The sequence below is a fragment of the Strix uralensis genome, chromosome 9 (genome assembly GCF_047716275.1).
Source record: "Strix uralensis isolate ZFMK-TIS-50842 chromosome 9, bStrUra1, whole genome shotgun sequence".
NCBI lineage: Eukaryota > Metazoa > Chordata > Aves > Strigiformes > Strigidae > Strix > Strix uralensis.
In genome coordinates, this window is record NC_133980.1 from 27,503,940 (window position 1) to 27,530,200 (window position 26,261).

At 39.4% G+C, this 26,261-nt stretch overlaps 1 protein-coding gene across 13 annotated transcripts in view; it reads right to left on the reverse strand.

Moving 5' to 3' along the window:
- The window catches only part of GIGYF2 (GRB10 interacting GYF protein 2), a 76,950-nt gene that overhangs the window by 21,151 nt on the left and 29,538 nt on the right, over positions 1-26,261 (reverse strand). For 10 of the 13 annotated variants that reach the window (XM_074877883.1, XM_074877890.1, XM_074877893.1 and 7 more), the window contains 5 exons: positions 7,829-8,008; positions 1,382-1,581; positions 1,131-1,293; positions 844-1,044; positions 140-330 (listed from right to left, as the gene is read on the reverse strand). In XM_074877883.1, the coding sequence (XP_074733984.1) occupies positions 140-330; positions 844-1,044; positions 1,131-1,293; positions 1,382-1,581; positions 7,829-8,008 (935 nt within the window). Of the gene's footprint in view, positions 1-139; positions 331-843; positions 1,045-1,130; positions 1,294-1,381; positions 1,582-7,828; positions 8,009-19,006; positions 19,090-26,261 lie in introns of those variants that run through there. The other 3 variants (XM_074877889.1, XM_074877887.1, XM_074877894.1) reach the window with 2 other exon arrangements.

Below are 26,261 nucleotides of genomic sequence, written 5' to 3' on the forward strand. Positions count from 1 at the left end.
AGAAAACTAGCTTTCAGTTACACCATGGAGTGTAAAGTTTCAGTTGCATTTATGTTTTCATGAGCTTCAAATATTTTTTGCATTCCACATCCCTCCAGTCTCATGATTGTCAATAACAAAGGAATTTGAGAAATTTTACCTGCTCTAGGTGTTTGAGGCCCTCTTCGTCATCTGGGTCAGTGGGAATGTTGCCCATGCCTGGAGCAGCTGTGACAGGTGTCTGAACTGGCCGCAGAGCAGGATTTGAATTGGAAACAGGAGGAGAAAGATGAGCAGGAGAAGCTGTGTCTGCAGAAATCTGTGGCAAAGGTTGAGCAACAGAAGCCAAATCTAAAGAAAAATGTTAAAATTAGTTCATTATCTTTAACATAAATTAAAATTACTTTTAAAGAACTTACTGTAGAAAACATTCAACACCTCAAAATTAGCATCAAAGCAAAAGTTTTTTCAGATCTTCCACTACGTTTGACTGCACACTGGTACTGTTTACAGCACAGGCACCCAACCTAACTTCAAGGAACAAACAGTTTAGTTCTAACAGTGCAGAACTCAGCGCATTTCAGCATATCCTGTTCCCTGGCCACGTACATTTGTCCAGACTGATCTGCTCTACCACAATGAGACACATCCACAACTAGCTCCTGTTTCTCTAGACTGCACTGCTATGTGAAGTACCAGTGCTCTGCAAGAATTTGAGATGGCATATCCAACAAATCCTGTATTTATAGACCAGTTGGTGAATTCTGTCTTTTCATCACCATAATCCAGTCCTTGACTCTTAAAAGACACCAAGACTAACCACAACAAGTAATGGAAGCTTACTAAGTTTATCAAATTTATTACCTTCCCCTCTGTTGGACATTTTGGCTGGCGGTGTATTCTCCGTTCGATTCTCTTTATCTTCTGTTTTTTCTGTTCTTTCTGGCACAGACTCTTCCTTCCTTTCAAAAAGGCTCGTCTGCAGTGGGTCTGGAGGCTGGGATTTTGGTGGGGTATCTGACCTGGCAGCCGGTGAAGACGCCTGGACTGCTTCTTCCACTGCTTCTGTAACATTGCATGGTTCTATGTAACTGAATTAATGGAAATTCTACACTGCAACATAGAACAGATGCATGAGAAGTACTCCTTACCTGCCACTACTCTATCTGCTTTCTCCCCCTCCTTCTTGGTGGTCTTTTCATGATCTTTGGCTTCTTCATTGTGGCTCCCTTCAGAGTCAGATCTTTCTTCCCCTTCCTCCACAGGTCGGAAGTCCATCTCCTGTTCCTCAGGGATTGGCTCCTTCTGCACCTTCTACAAAGTCAACATAACCATCCATAATCCACCTGACATAAAAGGACATTTGCTCAAAGTGAACAAAGGGCCCAAGCCAGCTTTTCACCTTTAGAGAGAGAAATGCTCCAGAGGAGTCAAATGTTCCCATTTCTTCTTCTGCATCTTCTAAGCACCACTCAGGGAGACTGTCCCTGTCGTCATCCATGCTGCCACTCCCACACCGTACTCGTCGATAACCCCGTTCATCATCTCGTTCCCGGAAATCAAATTCAAACCTCCGCCGTCGCTCCATGTGCTCTCGCCAGCCTGCAGAACGAGGGCCATGTAAGGTGGGGGGAAAGTAACTTTACAAGACAGTTTTGAGGGTAAGTAGCTTACTTGGAAGGGTGAAGGGGCGGGTGAAGAGATGGCAAACAGTGACAGAAATTCAGAAAGCCCCTACAGGGTACCATCAGGCATCTTAAAGGACAAGGGAAAGAAAAGGAGTACCTTACCATTAAGCAGGAGACTTTCAAATATCGTCCACTGTATATTCCCACATTATAAAGTGCATCATGAGCATTAAAAAAACCACGTAAGGCTAAGAAAGGTTGGGCTATGTAATCTAAAACATGCTGGAGCAACAGAATAAGACAAGTGACACTAGATGCTGATTGAATTTACCAGCCATCATTAACTTAAATCTTTTTTGCAATCTTTACACATATAAAATTTTGTATTTTCTTTCAGGCAATCTGCAAAAGTCACATCTTGAACAAACCACCCATGCTTTTTTCCTCTTGCCCTCAGAGACACTTTAGTGCATATACACGAAAAATGGACTGAGCACTGTTCAAATACTTTTGAAAGGACTGTTAAGTCTCTTGAATGGTAATTTTTTTAGCCATAGAATACTGAACTTGGAATGATAAGAAAAGAAGGAAAACTTTACAAATTCAAATATACATTTTATTTCACTTTTCTTTCTAATCTATTCAGAAGACATCTTCATTCAGCCAAGCTTAAAATCTTCTGACTGCAATAATGTTATTTAAACTGTAAAAAACTTGCTGCTAAGGAAAACAAATTGGGAGTGAAAGGATTGTAAACAGCCTTCCATCCAACAGAAGCTCTCTTTACCAGAAATCTGCAAAGCAAAAATGAAAGCACCTTAGTTTTCAGTGCTTTTAGTGGTGGCTGTGTTCTTTTCAGGAAAAAAAAAAAAAATAATATTTTTTTTGTCTCATAATTTGTGAAATCAGTACGGTCTTACTGTCTATCTAATGGCTACCAAAAGAAGTCACAGTAAAGAGGAGAAACATTGTCCTCTGTTCCATCTGCTTCATATGAATGAGGAATGATTCCACATCAACCCTAAGTATTAATATGCAAAAATCCAACTTTGTCTCACAAATACAGGAAACAAAACAAACTCCTTCTAGAAACACTATGAACTTTAAGATTATATTTGATCAAGGAAACACAAAAGGTTAGACTTGAACAAGGCCTCCACTATACCATATGTGCTTATTTGCAAATAATTCTACTGTGTAACTTAATCTATGCCTCTAGTTACGCCTTCGAAACAAATAACATTTTTGGTATGCAAAACTGTCAAATCAGTGTTCTGAGGCAATCTTTTTAATGTCATTAAAGTAATACATAAGGCACAGTAAGCTTGCACTTACCCCATCTTTTCTCCCTGCTTTAAAGTAGTTCTTAACATCTTAGGCCTGTTACGTCAACCTCTTGTTCATCAATAACTTCTCGAAAAATATGTAAGCAAAGACAAGGGCTCACTGAAGAGGCACTAACAGAGTAAAAGCACTCCAGGGAGCTCAAGTACACTTTTGGACACTTTTAAGATTCAGCTGGACAGGGTGCTGGGTCATCTTGCCTAGACCATGCTTTTTCCAAGAAAGGTCGGACCAGATGATCTTTGGGGTCCCTTCCAAACTGGTATTCTATGATTCTATGAAGTAATAACCATTTCATGCATCCTCTTCAGAAGAGGATGCCTGAATCATGCCCCGTGCACCTCTGCCCACAGCACCCTGGCCTTCAACTTAGTGCAAACTCCAGAGGTGCATGTTTCTAAGAGTCATCTTTTCAGGCGAGTCATACATACGCACACCTCATTAAAATGCTGCTCAATTTTAAAAGAACAAAAGCATCTCTGGGAGCAATCAGCAACTAAGTAGAACAACACAGTCTACCCGAAAGAAAAGGCACTGAAATTCCACTGACATGGCACCAGAAGCAGTGTTAAGTTTACTTCCCCCCTCCTCATCAGAAACAGCAACACATCAAAAGCAGGACTTCCTTTGGAATCAGACAGCTTTTGCCGAGGTTTACGCGTGACAGGTTGCTGACAGCCAGACTGGATTTTTGATTAAAACCACGGGCAGACATGTCCTCAGCACAGCCAGCACTGTCTGCGTCAGGTTTCCCAATATGTGGAAAAACAGAGCTATGGCCTGAACCTGGCAATGTCATATCGTACAAACAGATTAGTGTCTCCGCCTGTTTGCTATCCTGGGGCCCACAAACAGCTGACCATCTCTTCCTCAGCTCTCTTATATAAAAGAGGAAAATTTGGTATTAAGAACTTTCTATACAGCCGTAAATGGGCCATCTTGAGACCACACATTGAGAAAAGCCTCAATTATTTTTACACAGCTCACATCCTTACACCAGGAGCACGGGCTCTTCATAGTGGGACCCAGAAACATGGGTTTTGAGGTGAATTCTAAGCATCTTGTTAATTCCAGGTATCTTCAAAGTTCAAATTAAGAACTTAATGAGGTTTTGTGTACCATATGGTCTGCTTGCAAAGATTTAGTCACACAACTTCCTTTTATAGCCAATATATTTTCAGAGCTAGGTGGGCAGGCAAAAAGAAGAGATAAGTGGAGCAGACACATGCCCTTGTTTCTTAATAACAACAAAAATTTATTAAAGCCTAGTTAGAATATAGCGAGCAACTCAGGTGTGAAGTACAGGGCTGCCAATCTTTAAAGCAAGCCAACAGAAAAGACAAATCTTACCTTCTTACCTAAAAGGTGTTTAACCAACAGTTAGGGCACAAACACAGCTTTAAATTCAGTCCTGTAGTACCATTAGGCACCACTTACATGATCAAGATTCCAAGTTAAAAGAAATTATTTTAAACTAAATTCACCCCCTGCAATTTATGGTGGCATTACAGGTGGAAAAAGCGCCTACTGGCTGCTTCAGGAATTCCGAGTACACCTTAGTCTCAATTATTAACAGCTATTTATCTTATAAAAGTTATATTCTCTAATTCAGAAAAGAAATTTCCAATGTATACTAAAACAACAGTAAACAAACCAATACTACACACTAAACAAAAGACAAGAGAATAGTACACATATTACTTTTTTGGCATATATCGTATATGAACTAATTTTTATTTTGCTCAATTTCAGAGCAAGATTCTCGAATATACTTCAGCTGCTTTAAGAAGCACAAAGCACAATGCCCAAAAGATAAGTAGTCTACTTGATTCACAGCAGTTTATTCTGAAAATGGAGTGAACCAAGATTAATTTCAAAAGCTTTCAAAAAAGCAGCAACCAAAAAAAATCTTTATATAAGATTACAAAGCCTCTCTAAAATGCTTTTCAGGAAAAAGATCTTAATAGAGCTGCTTAAACAAAACCACAAAATCTTATCATATCAGAGAAAATTTTAGGCGAGATGACATGATATCTATTCCTTAAGGATGACTTAGTAACAAAAAACCAAAACCAGAAACATCTGTATATAATTCACTAGTTTTGAGACCAAAAAAGGTGTGTATAGGTATCTGATAAAATGGACTTGCTCAGCAAATTTAAAAGGCAATCATTGCAAGAACTGAAACAACAGAAAGAAGGGGCTTTTTAGGTAAGCAGTCATTAAAAAGATGGTTAAAAAAAAAAAATCAAGAGAAGTTTGAAGCAACCAGTGAATTTAAAGCTATGGTCACGTTCTTCTAAGAGATAGTGAACCCGGTCTAAAGATCCTATTTCACATCTACAGTAGCAGCGGTACCACATTTTTTACCCAGAACAACTAGCAAAACAACTTCTCCATTGTATAAGCCAAGGAAAAATGTCTTCTCATCAGACTTCCGAGTCCTAGTACACAGACAGTAGTAGAGAAAGTAGAAAACCCCATAAACACTGACTGTAAAAGCCTGGTCATGCAATCCAGGCAGTTTTCATGCTGCAAAACCACACAAGTTTACATCCTTCTGAATTAAGCAGTAGAATGAAAAAAGCATTAACACTTGTCTATTTTAAGGAGAAGTCTGATCTGCTTCTTCACTTTACTACCAATAGTCAGAAGATCCCTCAACTTCATATGAGGCATAGCCATGTGAGTTTAAACACAGCATGGACACTTGACAGATCCCTTCAACTATGTCAAGGGAGTTCACTTTAGCTACATTAAATCAGACCACAGAATCTAGGAAGCTATACTAAGGGGCACAAGACTGCTTCAGCATAAGCAGTCCATCCTCTTGATCCTTTGTGTCTATTAAAAAGAAGCACAAAACTAGCAGATTTAGGTCAGCCATCCTGCAGTAAACACAGCTGAAGGAGCAAGAGGAATTCAAAAGCTGGAAAAACAATGGCCTGTGGGAAGCACAGTATTCTTTACTTAACAACAGAAGATAAACTCAAGCCTGACAACTGCTACGTTCTTCTAAACTGTTCTCACCCAAAAGAAAAAAGCAAGCAGCATACGGTCTAGTAGGGAGTATGCAGAGCTAAGCCAGAGGAAGGTCCAGCTGAACAATGACGACAGTACTCTGAAGACATTTCTCTATTTTTAGCAGGACACATGATTAGTACTATTACCTAACAGCAGAATAAGTACAAAGAAGTAGTTTAAGCCATGCCAATTTGAGTTAAACTCATTGTTTAAAGCAAGAATAAAACCATTAAAACCATTTCGATGGTCCTGTGGCTACTACTAACAGGAGCATTCAAATACAGCTCTGACCAAAGCAGAGAGACTAGAACAATACAGCTGTCAACTCCATCTGTCAAATCAAACTAGCAATTTCTCTGCAGATTCACAAAATTCTTCGGCTTTTGATTATACCTGCTAAAACTAACTTGTAAGTGAAGTCAGGTTAGTGGTCTACTACAGCAAAAATTCAAATAAGCAGTAGTATTTCCTATGAGGGAAGTAAAATGAATTTTCAAAACCTTCCTCAGAACAACTTCCAAAAAAGTTCAAGACATGAATGAACTTCTGAACTTTGAGATCTACGCTTCCTTTAAAGCTAAAGCGTGCAGGCTCTTATTTTCAAAACACTCCACTCCTGAGTATCATGCTGCATCTGATCATCATGAGGTACAATCATAGCTGGCCTGATGTCATCTGAGCTATCTAACAAAGCAGCAGTGTCTAATGAATGATCGTGACCAAACACTGATGAAAAGAAAATTACATTCTTCAAAATTTGCCCCCTAGCCCTGCTCTAAATAGAAAACATCTGGTAATAAATCTAGCCTTGGGCTCACTGCTAAATTTTAGTACAAGCTAACAGTTGTTTGAGGGCAGCATAATACATAGCTGTGGAGAGGGTTAGGAACAGAGGTAATGGTTGCTCACAGCCCCTACAGTACTGAAACTCCTTTGGGATGTTGAAAAGGGCGATAGGCCCACTGTAACAGCAAGTGTGACTTTTTTTAATTGATGAAATGAAGTTGTCCACCTCAGCCCCAGTGTCCCACGTTGCCTTTGCTTCCCTATGAAGGTGTAACAGTAGCAGAGCCACAATCCTTCCTTGGCTCCCCAGAAGCCTCCTGCAGCCAAAAGACACCCAAAACCAAGATCCCACAACAGGTATGACGGGCTAGCAGCATCTTTTCCAAGTAGAAGGAAAAAACAAATAAAAGTGTTTCAGCCATACTACTCAAATACCAAGTTCTGCTTTGTATTTCTCCTGCAACTCCAGCAATGGAAAACAAGTGACCCAGACTGACTTTGTCATGCCATGGAAGGGGAGAGTAACACCAAACTGAAATTTAGCAACACAAGACATCCTGTAACTAACTACAAGATGCATAGAGCAACATATGTTGAGATTTTCCAAGGATGCCTCTTGGCATTGCAAGAAAGAGCCCAACAACCTGAATGCTTTAGTGTCAGCATCACTCTGCAGCCTTAGATATGCTACCTAATGTGGGTAACTTCTCTCCCCTCAGCATCATAGCCACAGAGAAACAGTACTATTAAAAAACCCCTGATTTTACCAGGCACATAACACACCTGGCGCACAACACAACACAGACAAGCGCACACCTGAAAAATATTGTTCCCTTAAATATGTTAGGGTATTAAAGACATTAAAAAGAAATCAAAGGCACATAATTTTATGATCAAGAGCCCCATGTATGCCAAAACAGTATTTAATAACCAAAACCACATGAACTTTACCTGGTTTTGTCCCAAACTTTATGCCACCTCCCATTCCTCTGCTTTCCCCATGCCCTGATTCACCTGCTGCCCCTTCCCTATAACCATGGCTGCACTTCTCTCTGATCTCCTCTCACCTGGACTGTGAGGGCGCCACCTCTCACCATCCCTCCGTGACCCAGCCAGTCGCCAGCCTCCATCATCATCTTCCCCATTTTGTTCCTCCCTGAAGATGCGCCAGTTCTCGCTCTCAGAGCGTATAAACTCATGCTTCCTCCCCGTTGTTGCTGTCCCACCTTCCTCAAAGTTTGGTCTCACTGCAAAGAAAGCACATACCAATGAACATGCGTACCATCTTTAGGAACCTAGAAACAAAAGGGTTGAAGTCTTGCTCCCTTAGAGGCAAAAATGCACCAGAAGTGGTGATAGGAACCTAGGAGAGGAAGGGAAGTTCATGGAAGGACACACATTCAAGAAATCCCTCCACGCCCCTACGGACCTTAGGATGGAAAGACTGAGGAAAAACAGAAGAAAGCAAAGCATGCAAGAAATTATAACATGGATAGAAAAGATGGAGGGTGGGAAAAGACAACAGTTTAAGAGACATAGGGAAGTACAAAAGAAGCTGAAGTGTGCCAAAAAAAATAAACTGCTGTATCATGAGAAGTCTCACGCTAAAGAAAAATGGGAATAAACTGTAAACATTACACACATTTTATATAAACCAAACATATTTGCTACTTCTGTAATAAACAATGTATGATCTATATATTTAATCCAATATGATGTACAATGTTCTTGCATTGTTTTAGGAAGGACCGAAAATTAAAAGTAGGATCGGGATTAAACAAGAAAAACATAGCAGTGTTAACATTATCCTGTGAATCCATCTTCTGGAGAGCCAAGGTCAGCATATTAAGAGTTAGAAGCAACTATGCTCGAGCTCAAGTACAAGACTACCACAAGTTTAGGAGATAGGATAGTTTTTTAGTTCCTAATTTACATTACATTATATTTAAAATAAAACATAGAAAATCCTCAAGTCTTTAATGAAGAGCAACCACATTCAGTTTTCCCATGCTTCACAGAAAGTAAAGGCTACAAGCTAGATGGAAAATCTAAGTCTGGGAAATATAGGGGTTTTTCATTTTAGATCTCTGAAAAGCATCACGTAGAAGAACGTAACAGGAAGTACAGGGAAGCCTCTCAGTATTGCTCCTTGGACGGGCTTCACAGAGTAGAACACTAGGAGACAAGAGCTACAGAGCCAAGTCAGCTGAAAGTAAAACATGGAGATAGTAGCCCAGGAGAGAGCTGCAATCCAACAGACCAGATGAGCCTAAGGTCCATACGATAAGGAATATGCCTCATTCTTTCTCAACTTATTTTTAAAATGCTACAGGAAAAGGTAAATATTTTTTAAGTTTTGCAGCTCATTTTTCCTTAGTAAAATAGTTACCAACAGGAAAAAAAAGCTACTCAATTTGCTATTTTCAGAGTAGAAAAATATTTTTAGAGTTGTATCTATTCTTTTCATCAAAATTCACAGCTATTACCTGACGCTCATTCAGTAACATTAATTCAACAGATTTTAGACGCTACCAATTAAGAAAAAGGTATGTTATTTCTTTCTATCGTTATTAAATTCAGTTAAGATTTTGGAGACTGCTTTTTGACACTGACAAGCTATCAGCTCACTGGCTCTGTTCTGCTTTTCCATAAACATTCGGAGAAAAAAGTTACGTAAAGAATATTGTGAGTCTACTTTGCCACTGAATACCTCTACGTTCTTAGCCTCTCTGCAGATACATACGTGCTATAGGCATACCCAAGGCAACTCAGGTTTTTTTAGTCCTTATGACAGCTGGTTTTGCTCCCAAGAACCGAACTATCAAAGTCAGGTTTTGTATTCTGAACTTGCAGAAAACGGCATCCCCATTTGCTGCTGTGGGGTTTGAAACATCTCTAGAGAGGTGACAAAACAAGAAATGCTGTTTGCCAAGATCAGACACAAGTGGGATCCTATACCTCCTCTGATTTTAAATTCTGCATCATTAGAAATCTAAGAAACAAGGAAAGAATTGATTATAAGGTGTCAGTATTATATTCATCTAAGGAGGGTATCACCTGTGATTCTGAAACCTTTCTAAACACAACAGCACTCCAGTGTGTCTCATGACTGTTCTGATGCCACACTTCAGTGGAATTAAGAGAGAAATCATGACATACTTAAGCTTTCTGGTATTAGGACACTACAGCAAGCAATATTCAGACAGCAAGGTATGTGTCAAAACAGATCTGACATTAGATGATCTCACACATTAGACAGATCAGCCAAGAAACTAGTTCTTTACAAATACAAACTGGTCACAGGTGAAGGATCAGAAAAATTCAGCTACCCAAGTGACAGAAGGACTATGACAAAACTCTATACAGGAATATTCCTACAGCTTACATCTGAATTCCTAACTTGCAAAGTCCTAGAATATTGTCTTTGCAAACTGTTCGTAGACTTGAGAACACTCAGTTGAAATGACTTAGGTCAGAGTCAGTATTTGGCAATGCTTTGAGAATGAAAAAAACTAAAATGCAATCTATGGTTTTGCCTTGGACTAATTGACTGGACTTCCTGAAGAGAAGGAGCAGTAAAAGGGCACCTCTGTTCAAGTCTGTCAGAAAGCCAGCAATGGTGTTTACAGAACACTTCAGATAGAGCCTAGTGGTATCCAGCCAAAAAAGCCTACAGCTGTGCAACGCTGAGTTGAAGGGAAACCAACTGCGAAGAACAAGACTGGGATTCTGGGACATAGCCCCGTGGCAACACGTTTGTGAAGAGGACTTACTAACAGAATGGCAAATAACTTCTGTTCTCCATGCTGTCAGTCCATGTTTCCTATGATACGCTCACTGTTTGGAGAGAATAAACAGGAAAGCGATGATTGACAGCAATACTGTTTCCTCTAAAGAGGGCAAAAACTAGAGTCTACTAAGTGCTTTGACTTGCTTTCTTCTGTCTGGTGCATGCTACACACTTCCTCAAAAAGACAATAAACAGAAAAAACCTTTGCACCTAGTGTTTTTAAAGGAATTCAAATAACTTTGCCTAGGTGTGTAATTTTGTAGCTCATTTTACAGAAGAACAAAACAAATGGCCTTAAGATGATGTTTGTAAAGGAGGACTACCTTCTCATTAGGACAGTATTTGACATGCTAAGGGACACTACAGGAATACATACATTGTGAAGTGACTCACTTGTAACCGAAGTCAGTGACAGATCAGAAGTTTTGGTGCTCATTTCTAGCTTCACATTTTCTCTCTCCATAAAAATCTCAATCTCAACAGTACTGTCTCAAAGACATACTACTCAAGTATCACGCTGTATTTTTTCACTAAACTGACCATTACCCACTGTCATGAGTATAGGTGAACCAGTAAATTCAAAGGCATTAACAAGAGAGTTTAATTCCATAACACACACCTGGAAATCACATACCATAGCTATTTCATCTGTTGTATGACAGTGTTAGATTTTTCAATCCATTCAGTTGAATCAGATTAGCAAACCTGTGACTGGACACCACATGCTTTCTACAGTATAAAATATGGTTTGTAAGAAAATACGGCTTGAAAAAAAAATCCTACTTGTGAATAAAAGAGGCTGTCTGTAGTGGAAGTTCAACTTTGCCAGAGTACAGAGAGAAGGGTGAAGGGCAAGTCACGCCATCCCACAGGCTTGCCACAGTGGTGGGAGTCCCTTTGCACTGCATTATTTGCCCTGGTTCTGAAGGTCACACTATGCCTATGACAATTTTTGGTGCTGTGCCTGAACATGTATTAGAAGGTTTCATACTAACGAAGCAAAGAATTAATGTTTTGCAATTTAGGGTTGGGGGGAAGGTAAAAAAAAAAAAAAAAACGAAACAAAAAAACCCACAAAAAACGAGGGAGGATTTTGTTTCCTAAGCAGGAAAGTCTACATTAATAATTTTCCCAGCAGGCCTTCAGTAGTTTTACTGCAAACAACCACAGCCTTTGTTTCTCAGATCCTCTTACATCTGACGTTCGATCAAAGCCCTCACATCAGCAGCTCACCAAGGGAAAAAAAAAAAGTGTGAAATACTACCACATTACAAAGCTGTCCTCAGAGTTTGGTTTAGTAGTGCAGCATGCTGACCACTCTGCACGGACATTCAGCTAAAACACCTTCCCTAAATAACTCTTCTCATTTGATAAGCGAGAGAGAAAAAAGCTTAAGTGAAAGTGGTTTCATTTACTGCATGGAATCAGCAACCCACCTAGTCTGCATTGTTTCATTCCTAGGCTTTAGCAGAATCCTGTGATTAATTCCACGTTTTCATAAAGGAGCAATGTGGAGATGGAAGAGAAGTGGCCAGATCTACATCTTCTGACCAGCATTAAGCTACAGTTCAGCAACACCCTCCAGAGCCCACAGGCTGTACCATTAGCTACAGCCCACCTTGCTGTTAACACCAACACTCAGGAGCTGGGGACCTAATGAGAAGAGGAAGAAGTGGCACTAGACAAGCAGCAGTGAGACACAAGAGTTTCTCTTTTCACGTAAACAAACAGTAGTTGACACTGGTCAGGGAGAGAGTTATCTGAGAAGTGTTTTTCAGCAGCAATATGGGAACTTTTTCTATTCAGCTTCTCCAGAGGAATTTTGGCCTCTTCAACTGTCGCGTAAAACTTTAAGATTATACAAACCTAAAAAATGATCTTGATTAAGGAGGTGAGGGGGAAGGCACCCCTTCTCCAAGTAAGTGTTTGAGGATTTCTCCTTGGCCGCTGAGGGTTTGTGTTGGGTAAAGAAATGCTCCTAACAAACCAGCATTCTTTTCCACATGATCAGAGCTAACCGGCCCCCCTGCAGGCAAAATGACCAATCAAATCAGCTTCAGATGAAAACCAACCCCCCCCCCCAGCATTATAAACATGGGAATGAGACATACAAACCCATTTTTTAGAAATTTTTTTTTTAAAAAAAAAAGATCTCTACCAACCACTTGTGGGAAGTTTCTTGCCAGTGCAGGGACCAATACACAAGACCAGCCCAGTCCCTCTCCTGGAGCCCAGGTATTCCTCTTCTCCTGCACACAAACCCTTCAAAAACCGGTAAGTACACAAAACAATCTTAGTTTTTTTCTTTTTCTTGTTGTACAGTTAGAATTCTCCAAATCAAAGTTGTTTTCAGGGCACAATTTTATTCATGAAGCTTGCTAAATCAAGTATCACCTTAAAAAAAATGGTTTCTGATTCTCCCCCCTGAAAAAGAAGAAAGTGCTCTCTCAGATGACTATAATCCTAACAGCATACAGAGCAAACCCAAAGACATCATGCAATATTTTCTCAGAAATTTTTCAAGATAAACAGTGCTGGAAAGACTCTGCAATGCTCTGCAAACAGGGAGCATTTGCAAGCCTCCAGCTAAGGTAGCCAGGTGTTACCTGACCAAGCGTTATGAAAAAGTCATCCTCACCGTCTTGCTGCAGCCATCATAACTCAGCATTTAACTTCAGTTCCATCACAAATTAAAGAAATGAGCTTCACTTCAAGCCTGCTTTTACCATCTCTAATTAGATCTCCTGCCTTCATTTTCAATCAATGCATTCTCTGTGCTTATGGACACACTGTGAGCTAGCACCACTGCCCAGGAAACCATGCACGGGCATCGAGTATGAACTCCGAGGTCCTAGAAAACTCATTCTAGACAAGCTATTAGGAAGCTTGCATTGCATAGGGCAGGACTGCTCTTCAAAACCAGCAAGTTCCACCAAAAAATGGATGGCAGCAGGCTTCTATTACTACAGCCTTACATCAAATAAAAATCCTCCCTCTTAACCATAAATTTACTCCTCCATTAACAAGATTTGATTTTGCATTTAAGTTTCTCTACAAGGATTTAATATATACTAGTGTATTTTAAAGCCTTTAACAACATTTAACCAAAGTCTTCGTAAAGTTTTTCTGCTTTTTCTAAAGGTGGCCAGACTAGCTGGTCCACACAAATGCTACTTCATTATCAAGAATTAGGGTTCATATGGATCCTCACAGTATTTCAGCATGTTGTACTATGTGAAAATACATTATACACAAAACGGAGCATTACAGACGTCCCCAAAAATCAAATACATAAGCAGACTTCCTTTCTGTACTATAAAAAAGAAGACACACTCTCCCATAAAGTGCATTCTGTAGTAAACTGTCACGGAGGGTCAAAAGTACGAGCTCTCACATCCTATATTTCGTGGCACTTGCTCTGAAATGTATGACTTAGGCTCAACAAATCAAAGTTCCCACTTTTACAAGACTGACTTAGACATACAACAAGTCCTAGAAACTGTTACCTTAATTCTGCAGACTGCTTGAAAAAACCATTTTGTCACAGACTACTCCCCTTCATCTCAATGGGGCATTAGCTACAAAACCTAAAGGACAAACATGTTTGAAATTTTAACTATTTACTAACAACTGTAGCATAAGCTTTCAACCAAAGCAATTACTCTAACTGAATTACTTCCTACATTTCTAAGATTGTCCCCTAATGTAAGTTACACGATCCAGGCATGTCATCAATACTGAAAAAGCCTTCATTTCCTAACATTCAACGTCAGAGCATCTCAAGGATTGCCATTCAATCTAAAAACAACAATACTGAGACCTTAATAGCATGAAAGTGCTTTTAAAAGAATTATAAACTTAGTTTGTTCTTGTTGCAAAGTGCAGAGGCAGCAACACCTCTGAATGATCACAGCTTAGAGTACAGAGATGTTTAAATCTGAAACTAGTACAAGATTATGTGGACCCAGGTCAAGTAAAGAGGGCATGTACACATTCCCAGAGGGGCATGCCAGCACCACCTGGGCTCTAATAAATCTTCAAATTATGCTACAGTTGTAAGCAGTTTTTGCAGTTACTCCCAGCAAACAGCAGGTCCTCTTGACTGCTATGCTGTCATGAAGCCATGCATTATAAACTGCCTCAAATCCCTCCCAAGGACAATTAGAAGAGGCTTTGTTAAGAATAGAAGTTGGGCAGGTAGGACAGCACTGCAGAAGTCTCCCCTGAACACAGCTCCACATAAAGGCATTCAGGCTCCTAAAAAGGTTGCAGGTGCATTAGCATACAGAGCTGAAAACAGGCTGGAAGTGTCACTTTAAATGCCTTCAACTGAGAAGGCAAACAAAAAAAAAAAATATGAAGACACTGCTGCAAATGAGTCCCCCTTGATCCCACCAGAATCTTAACAGCTGAGATTCTGCTGTCAAGAGAAAGGCTAAGCAAGAGGAAAGCAACATAGTGGCATGAAGCTGCAATGTAACAGAACTCTTACAACACAAGGAAGATGATCTCAATCAAAAAGGTAAAGTGTGGGAGATCAGTGTGCTGGATCATGAATTTCAGAAATGCAGGCAATATCCTAGAGCTGCAAGGCAAGGTTTTATTACACATAAATCATTAGCAAGCCAGGTCAGTTTAGAACCTGTCCGACTGCTAGGAAAAGGGAAACTATGACCTCAGTTTAAAAAGGTAGTACCTTGACTTGTCTTACAACACTGCATAGAAGAAAGAAGCCAGAATGAGGGACAGTGATGGTGAAGAGATTTAAAAAAAAAGCTAAGAACTGACATATACACTGGAGTTGGTGATAACCATTTAATTTTCAATAGACTGGAAACAGGAAGGATTAGACACACTGAATGCATGACAAAAGACTGGTCAACATGCCAAGAAAGGTTAGAAAAGCCATTTCTGACAGTTCCTGTCTTTCCAGTCAAGGGCTATCAGCTGGCAGATGGAAGGAGAAGGAACACTCCAAAGCTACAACAATTTCACAAGTCAGGAACAAGGAGAAGCAAAACCAGACAAACAGCATAACATAAAGGTTAAGAGATGAAGTTAGACAAATCTGGATTAGAAATACAGTATGTATTTAGCACTGGAGACGAGTATTCTTCAACAAACAATGCAGAATTTTTCTTTTCAAGTCAAAGCTGAATGTCTTTCCTAAAACATACACTGTTTGAAACTGGGATTAATGTGGGGGCATCAAGGACCATGCTAGGCAGGGGATGGGATCAAATGGTTCAGAATTCTACTGTACAATTTCATTAATTTATCACTAACAAGGAAAGAAGGTATTTGTATTTTTTACTACAGTGGTCAAGGAAAGGAGTAGACAGAAGACAATAGTTCTTTCTAAGTTCAAAGCCACATCTACTCTTAAGTTGACTGCTTCTGAGAATACAGATCCTCCATCCCAAGTAGACTATTTCTTACAGGGCAGTTGTTCTTTCACCTCTTATTCTGAATCAACTGCATTGCTCTCAGAGTCTATTTGCAGTTTCTTACACTTTTTCCCACCCCAAGAACCTGAGACTTGTGGCTCTTAAAGCCATCAATAGCTCTTGCAAAAAAACAGTTTTGGAACTCAAGCTTACACACCTCCAATGCTATCACTGCCATCAAATTAGTTACCTAATATTTTAAACAGTCAAGAAAAATCAGAGGCCTACATCAAATGAGACCAGAGCAGTAACCTGGTTAACCTCAGCAGGCAAACTCCCCTGCTGGGAGTCTCAAGGAGCAGAGACACAGGGCTGTTGTGAAACGTGCTGCTGGGGGCTAATGGAGGTTCTCTTTCTCCAGGACCTTCGAAATCTGTCAGTATTCGAGATCTGTCAGATCCTCCCCATCAGAAAAGATCCCAAACAACCTGACAGTGAACACTGACTAAAATTTTTCAGAACTTTAAGTCAACGTTAAGTGATTAATCACCACCCTAGAAAGCTTCTTAACAAAATTGAGGCCCTGCAATGCTGATATTAGCATTGATGTGTGGAAGATGTGAAGTGCAGTCAAGAAAAATGTACCACATTAAGTATGTTTTTTCTTTTTCTCTTAATGTATGTAACACTGTAGAAGAGGCTTCTGTCACCAATCACTCAGTATCAAATTCATTCTCACAGCATACATTTGTTTTGCAAACCCAAATTACTTGGAGGCTATGAAGCAGATGCTGCCCTCAAAGTATCATGAGAATTTAGACAAATACACTAGTTTCGTTTTTTGGTTTTGTTGTTTTTTTTTTTTTTTCAAGAATGCATGATGTTTACATCCAGAGGCATTTTATTCTGTAAGCGTTCTCCTCTATTCAAACAAGGGAGTACTTCTTGTGAGTACTGCTTATTCGAAGATGATAGAACACCAAGGCATTGTCCACAGCTCGCTTTGAGCATGGTCCCCATCATCCTTCCCATTCAGAGATGTCTATCTTCCAGCTCCTTCAAGGCATCCAGAAGGGCTCTTCTAAATCTTAGCGTAAGGACTCTGCTCTACAGACAAGTCACTAATCATCTGGTTCCTGAAGCATTTAAAATTGTATTCAGGTTACTGTAAATTCCGTAACAGTGCAGCAAGACTGAAAACTGTCATTTGGAGAGCTATATAGTAGACCAAAAATCAGACTCACATGAAGGTGGGAGGTCATGCTATAAACTGAACGGACTATGATCAGAATCCCCCAAGAAAAGCAGACTGGTACTATTGACCAGGAGAGTCTCGGTACGCCCACTGTATTCTTTGGCACAGGGAGTGGGTTCAAAATATTCCTTCTAGGAGACGTGAATTGGAAAATAAATATGAGGGGAAAACCACCAAATTCCACACAGGCCATCATCTACTCTACCTCCTTTGACTATAGCATGGATAGAAGAAATAGCTGGATGGTTTTGAGAACCGACAGAAGGAAAGAAAAATGAAAATTGAGCTAAATATTCACTCTGATGCCAATTCTCATATTTCAGTATTCATTAAGCACAAGTAAAAGCAAGAGAGTATGTTCTGCAATTACTAAAATTTGTTATCAAGATCAAGTAAACCATCAAGAAACCGCTGGTTTACAGGATCAAAGATCGCAAGAAAGACTTCTACCTTTCATAAATTCATTCTGAAGTTCAGGATCCTTACACCTAACGTGTTTCAAGACAAAACTAAGGCAGCACTCCTGGGGGAGAAATTTCTCTAGCCTGTTTCTACACTTGTATGATACACTGAAACAGTCATAATTCAGAGAAAGGACAAAATTGATAGGAAACCAACAAAATTCACTAAATACACCATGTGTAAGTATGATTTGCTGAATTTATATATATTTTTTAAATCCTCTGTTGTTCTACAAACAAGCTTCCTCACACCCTTCCTTAAGTAGGTTGTACATACTATGAAGTCTCTATTTTACATGAACCCATATTTAATTTTAGTCTGTTCCAGGTGAACTTTAAACATTCAGTATTTACAAATTTATGGATTTGAGTGGCCAGTGTCTTTTCAAAAGACACTCAGCATCTCTGACAAGTTTGGCAAGTTTTGAGGTTTAAAAGTAAACAAGGGAACCTAACATGTCAAATACCTACAAATATCCATTTTGCTTCCCACATTTGCAATTCCATCTTCACCCCTTAATTCCCACACACTTGCTGTCCTATTTTCTTATTTGGTCACTCAGAAAAAATACACTGCTTAGGCAGACTAGATTTCAAATTATGTCACAGCATATTTTCAGTACTGGTCTCCTGCTCTCTTTTTACCAAATCCTTACATAAACAGCCTCAGATTCCCTGAATACTGTAATTCCATTTAACTGGACATGGTGGGTGCAGACAGTCATTCCCTGAGCTACAAAAGTCTGAAAGGGCTACTAGGTAAACTACAGCATTCCCCTAAAATGCATAAACGTGTTAGAGAAATAATACAATAACCATTATTTCCATAGTACTGCTGTTACTAGTATTCATAATAGTATCAGTGAACTATTGTACTCTGCTAAAGAGAAGTTAAAGCCTGATATAATCAGATAAAATTCAGTTTCTTTTCAGATACAGTATGCCTAATCCCATCCCACTCACCCCTAAAGAATTAAAGCAGGCAACTCAAATGTAAATTTAGGAAGGTAAAGTATGAAAGTTATATTTAAACAACTAAGCAGGGAAAATTTGAGAAGTAGTCCGATTTTTAAACTTAATCTTTTTTAGCAAAGTATTACCACAAACAGTGGTAAATTCCTCTCCAGGCTCCTGACTTAATCTTCTCTGGATTGCAATGTATAAGCCCTCCTTTGTTGGCTGCAGTATTTCAACCCCTGCTGATGTGTCAAAACCTGTGAATGTTAGGCAAAATACAAATATGCTGCATTGTATCACTTTTTTTCCTTTTCTCTCTTTTCTAGAAGATGACAACAGATATGATAGAGTGCAATAACACCAAATCCAGCGCTCCCCTCCTGACCCAAAGATACCTGCGGATGGTGACCAAGGATGGACACAGCACACTCCAGATGGATGGTGCCCAAGGAAAAGGTCTGGCATACCTCCGAGACGCATGGGGAATATTAATGGACATGCGCTGGAGATGGATGATGCTTGTCTTTTCTGCTTCTTTTGTCATTCACTGGCTAGTCTTTGCAGTGCTTTGGTATTTGCTGGCTGAGATGAATGGGGACTTGGAGCTGGACCACGATGCTCCACCTGACAACCACACTATATGTGTCAAGTACATCACCAGTTTTACAGCTGCTTTCTCCTTCTCACTGGAGACACAACTCACAATTGGTTACGGCACTATGTTCCCAAGCGGGGACTGTCCCAGCGCTATTGCACTGCTTGCAATACAGATGGTCCTGGGGCTCATGCTGGAAGCCTTCATCACAGGTAATCCTTCATATTTAATCTTTAAATAGAATAGGTGTAATAATTAGATTTAAGAAACGGAGATAGAAATAAATAGTGATCATATGGGTATCTGAAAGAACAATTAAGTCAGTCACTACAAGGATGATGAGATTTCAGCAATATACTAGTAAAAAGTTAAACACCTTTCAGTAACAAAAGACAAATCAGGTGATATCAAGATTTGGACTTGAGAGTTCCACTATTCCTTGGACGATACTTGTGGCAGATCCCCACTTATCACTCTCAATCACTGAATTCTTGTACCATTATCTCTCCATGATTTTTCCATGGAATTGCAATATTTAAAGTCAATTTGTTTCGATTTTAAGGTTTACTTTTGTCTAAACAAAGTATTTTTGTTGACTCAGTGCTTAAGTATTCCTCAGTATCCGACGTACTGAAAATTTTTACAACATCACAGCTATTTCCAGGTATTTTAAGTTATTTAAAATAATTTTCAGGTTTAAAGTATATCAAAAGACTTTAAGAATACACAGGTTAGTTTACTGTGTATTAAGAAAGAGCTTCTCTAGGGGTAGCACACTCAGATCAGGTACTATTACCAGTTACAGTAAACTGGGGCAAGCTGACAGCTCGCCCTCCTACAGCTACAGTTCACTCTCCAAACATTAAGTAAACACAGTTTAGAAAAAGAAGCATTTTAGGAAAGCTATACTTTTTAAACAAAAATGGGTTAGTGTGATGCCAGCCTAGCAGTTTTCAAACATGCAGGCTGAGGCTAGAAAGGCCATGTCCACCCAAGCCTGCTTCTGTCCCTTCAGACTGTTTCGGCGGCTCGGAGGCTGCAGGGAACCAACCCAGGCACTGTGCTCGTATTCAGTTTGCTCTTTTCCGTGATGCAGGTGCTTTCGTGGCAAAGATCGCCCGGCCAAAGAATCGGGCATTCTCCATCCGCTTCACCCGCTCTGCCGTAGTGATGCACACTGAGGGGAAGCCACACCTGATGTTCCAGGTGGCCAACACACGCTCCAGCCCACTGACTAGCGTCCAGATTTCTGCTATACTTTACCAAGAACAAGAGAATGGGCAGCTGCACCAAACGAGTGTGGACTTCCACCTAGACAGCGTTACTTCAAATGAGTGTCCTTTTTTCATCTTTCCACTGACCTACTACCATTTGATCACTTCATCCAGCCCTCTGGCTGCTCTCCTCCAAAGAGAAGCTGCTCACCATTTTGAGCTGGTTGTCTTTCTGTCAGCTGTGCAGGAGGGCACAGGAGAAACGTGTCAAAGGAGAACATCCTACCTCCCCTCAGAGATCATGCTGTACCATCGCTTCGCCTCCGTGCTAGCCCGCAATGCCAAAGGTGAATATCAGATCAAGATGGAGAATTTTGACAAGACTATTCCTGAGCTCCCAGCTGCAGCTGACTCAAAGAGTCCAAAAAGGACTGACAAGGAGATCCGCATCAATGGACAGCACGCCGACAGCTTCCAGCTCTCCGAGACTGGCCTCACAGAATAGAGAGAACAGACTTTGAACTTTGTGCTTTTATAATTATTATTACATTAAACTTTCAGGTTCCATTTACAACCCTCCTTCCTTGCCTGCCCTGCCATCTTCTAGTGATCTTTCTCTTATACTCCCATCCTTTTGATTACAACATGATACACAGAGTAAGGAGAACTGCTGTGCCCATGTAAACTGAGGAAAGGCTGGATTAACCACCCAGGACAAGTCAGGTACAAGAATCACAGTACTAATTCTTGGATATTAAAAGAGCTACCTGCTGAATTCACCAGACTATGATTAAAGCCGCACTGACCCTGAATGGAGAGACCTTCAAAACTCCCAAAGCTGACCAAAATCATAATTCACCAGCTTGTGCCAAAATGGACAACAGTACAAAAGAAAAAACTCCGTCAAAACCAATACGGGGTATTAAGTAAATATATTAGTTCTGGGATAAGCAACTCTGTTCATCCAAGATCTTAGTTTTTCTGTTCTCTTAACTCTTTGGGGATACAGAGTTGTATCAGTTTTCAGATGGCTGAATTCAGTCTTAGAAAGTACTGCCAATCCCTCATGGCAGTGAAAAGCACTCCTGCTGTGCTTAATGAGCAAAATTGTAAATACTAACTGTAGTTCTTCATTCTGCCAAATAAGAGAACATCTCATTTCAAGACAGGTCTATGAAGACACTATCGAAAAATCTTGATGTATATGACAAATGTCGCAGTGGAAGTTTTTTTCGTATTTGGAAACACTGAATAAATTATTTAGCAATGGAAAACAGACTATTCTAAATGAATTAATGTACTTTTTTTAAAAAAGAACCATACATTCCACATGTTCTCACCTTTGCGCTGCTTGTCTCAAGTAGATCTGACATGAGTAGAACTGCATCCATTTATATTTTATGCTTTTTAACAACAATATTTGCCTGTACACACAGCACAAAAATATTTAGAGACGCTTGAATCAGTTTTAAAATAAAAAATTAAAAAATACAGAAGTCTCAGGTATAGTTTGTAAGTGCCTCATAAACCTATTGCAATTAAGACACTGTTCTGAAGCTCCTAAATAATTTAAGAAGCTAAAGGATAAGCAGAATGATGGATAATTATTTCCAAGCTCTCAACAAAAGCAGTGCCTATTATGTGTTCATACTTGAACAGTCAAGTATCAAAATAAAAATTACCTTTCAAAGGTAAAAGACTTTTCCCAGAAACCAAGACGGCATAAATAGCAACTTTCACTGACAACTGCATAATACACTACCAAAAATGCTTCCTTTTAACTTCACTGAAGCGGTCAGCAGCAGGAAAAATGGTCTCAAGCTATCTGATGAGATACTGTTTAACCAAATTCTTCTTGAGCCCCAAAATGCTTAACTGAAGCATGTTCACAACTAAAAGAGGTTAGCAAAAAGCTGTTTTGTTTTAGGGTCTGAGAAAATGGGAAGCAGCCACATCAGAGCATTTCATATTTCAAGAGGAATGAGGCAGAAGGCCCATGTTTTCAATGCAATTCAGCTCTCGTTCCAAAATTGTTCAAGTATTGCCTCCCCACATTCCAAACCTCAGACAGATTTGGTTTTATCACAGACACTCTCAAAATCTTTTTTTTTTTAATCTAATTTTATGTAAAAGTATTCATGAATACTGTGGAGCTTGGAGAGCACCACACTATCAAGTTACACTGCCTTCATCGCTACTTTTCTTAGCTAGTGACCCATGTGTAGTCTAAAGATCCCTTTTCCACCCTCGTATCAGTACCGATAATTTTTAAGTATTTCTTGCAAGTGTTATTTCCACGTTCTCTACCAATATAACACTTGAGAAGAGTCCTACAAATTAAGAACCAGTGCAAGAGCAGTAGAACACATTCCTGTGTCAAGTCTGAAATAACCATTTAAGAAAAAAAAGCTTTATTGTGTGAGGCATTGTTTTCCCATATATCACATACTCCACTCTCAGACAAACCAATTGCTCCAAAATTCAGATGCATAAACCCAACAGGAGGTACTATAATCTCACCATTTAGAGCTAAAGCTATTTCTAATTTCAATTAACATCCAATCAAAGTGTGAGCTGCTTTGTTTGGTTTCTAAATGACTTGATACTTTAGAAGTTGTCCTGTTTTTTAAATAATTTTCTATTTATAGATTTGGTTAAAAGGGGGTACAACAGCAAGAAAAAACTATGTTTAGCATGCACTAAATGCAATAATCAAATATTATCTTTAGGAATGTAAAGCTGAAGAATACTACAGAAGCAAATTAGACAAACAAGTGTGTAGTTACTTCAGAACAGCTGCAGAACAAGGGGTAGACAAAACACCCCTATTGCTCTTACAGTTCCAGAGAACTGGTGACCCATGGATGTCTGCTAAAGTACTGGAAATATGCCATGACCCAAATTGGAATACAAGCCTAGAAAAATTGCTGATGGGCTCTGATGCAACAAAACTGCACTCTATGCTTTGACTAACATTGTCAGAGCAAGCTGGTGATGAACCTGCTTTGGATGCACCTCTTGCTAGCAAGGTAGGGAAGAAAAACAAGCCAGGCAGAGTAAGGGAAAGTGCAATTCAAAGAAATGCAACATCCTTCTTACAGTCACTTGAACACCCTTTTTATATTTGAGTCTTCTTAATCTAACCAGAAAATACACATTAAACAGGACTCAATCAGGTTCCACAACTGACTTACTAAATCTTGTTTAATCTACATTACAATTATTTACTACCAGTGTGCAATTGCTGGTAACTAATCAAATCCCTTCAGCTATTAAGCTGGTATTAGTCAAGAGGCTGCACAGAAAATTAAGCAGCTTTTGTGCAGTTCTAAAAGACAGCCATGATCAAGAAAACAACATGCTCATTTTCTTTGCTAATGGTTTCACCCTTCCAGAAGCGATTTGGGTTCTCAATGAAGTCTGTCAGAACTGTGACAATCTGCAACAGAAACTCGCAAATACTTTGTACATCTTCAATTTGCATACTGAAACTAGGAACAGATATTGTTTATGTTGAGAATCAGTCAAATGTGACTTGCAAACTGTTGCGAGCACCGAAAAAGCAATCATTAATTTTTAAGAACAGCATATTGATCCTATTTGAGAAGCAATTCTTTGTTGAAGGTCTATTACACTTCAATCTCATGATTTTTAATTGAGGGGTTCTTGCACTGTCATCCATTATGAATGCCGAGAAGAGTTTAATATTGGATCTCTTATTAATTCTGTAACATGATCACCCAGAACAAAGAGCATGAAAAAGCTGGCAACTCAGTAAATTATGTAATCTGAGGCTAATCCAAGGCCCTATGAAAGAGCAATGAAAAACTGAAGCACAATAACGTTAGGGAATAAAATCCTAAACTAAGGGGTTTAACCAGGGTAACTGAAACCAATATATGCATCTGATAAAGCACATTAGCCTGAATGATAAGCTGCATGTCGATTCATTCCTTGATCTTTCTGCTTCCACTGCTTTGGGTGGTACACTAGTGCTTGTATTAACATGGGACTTCTTTTGGCACATCTGTATCCCTATCTCACACTCCAAATATTTTGTCATTGGAAAGCCTTTACATAACAGTAACTATTTGTTCATTAATCAAGGCTTGAGTCAAAACAAGACCAACACCTTCTGTTAAGATCTTTGTGCTCTCCACCTTGTCTTTGAAGATAGAGGAGAGAAATGGTCCTCCCACTTACTGGGACATTAATCTCTAACATAGCGATATGCAAACATAAATTACTATTGTTAAAACAATTTTTTAATATTAAAGGTTCAGAAAGATTGCAAGTCTCCTGCCTCTATCATACTGTGCTACAGAGCTTTTAGCCACGTAAGATCAAACTAGAAGAGAAATAGAAAAAGAGACTTAAGAGGAGCAACCAGATACTACAGAAAGCTTCATGATTTGAGAATAAGCACACCATCCGTCGTGATGAACCAGGACTTTCAACAAAGCACACGGGGCACCATCTTCTCTAGAAAATGGTTCACAGAAGATGCATTCCAAAGTCCTGACCACTAGTAGTTGCCACAAACGAGACATGCTCTATACTAGCTGAAGCATTAACCTCCACCTTCAGGCAGAATCCAGCTTCAGCAAGGACATCTTGCATACAGTAAATACTTCTCAATTTCAACTGAGGGATACATCTTATCCTAAACTGACATGCAGTATTTTTGTCACAGTCTTGATCAGAAATGTGGTACATTCTATAGTCTGAACCTGGAAGTGTTGTAATTTTATCACAAGAACAGGAAGGAGTTAAATAAATAAAATGGAATCAACTGTGGTAGATATTACTTTTATATCCATTTGTCTTTTGTAAAAAATGCAGTCCTGAAATCTCAGTAGTACTTATTTTCTCCTACTTTCATTTTTTTTCCAAAAGGTCTCTGAATATTAAGATACACTGAGTCTGAAGTTTCACTACCAGCATTTAAAGATGAACAGTCTCAGACCAATTTAGCTATTTTTAGAAGTAACCTCTTTTTAAGGAAAACAATGAGGAAAACAAGTAACACCTTAGTCTTGTCTTCACTTTCAATTGAAAGAGCAGAAAAATAAAAGCACTCTTTAAATTGAGAGAGGATTGAGAGGGCTTTGAAAGCAAACATGGTAATTTAAGACTCCTAAGGCATGCGCCACCATGGTAATCTGGAAAACTATTAAAATGAAAACTTATGCTACTCACAAAAAAATATGGACAGCTAAGCAGGGATTAAAATACATTCCTGTCAACTTCTAATTGCAACTGAATCTCTCTGGTTTTGTTTGTCTTGAAAGTCAACTTGCAATTGTCTTTTCTGATCTATGTTTTATCAATATGGTCACTAGGGACGATATTTAGCCAAGACTCCTTCAGCAAAGACCAAAAAATCCTCTGGGTCCTAAAAAGACAAGACTCATTGTCAGCAAGCGTTTACTAGTACAAAGCCTCTCACTAAGCAGAGCTGTGGTACATGCATGTGGAAACATGCCACGAAGAAAGAGCAAGGTCATACCAGAGAACAACCAACGCATGATCCCACGAAGCAGAAAATCACTGCGGTTACTATACAACCAGTTGACAGAGGAGAACTTGCTTGAACGTTCTCACCACTCTCAGAATACAGATTTTACCTAAACGGGTATGTTCCATCTCCAAGTTGACAATCTATTTCAATTCAAGTGCAGCAGAACATTCAAACAGACATACTGGGTCACAATTAAGGACCCAGTATTCTGCCTGAACGTGGCCAGCATGAAGCATTTAAGAAACAGGAGAGGAATGGCAGAGAGGGGGACCAGATGATAACCTGAACGAACAGAAGATTTGTATGATGAAAAACTAATT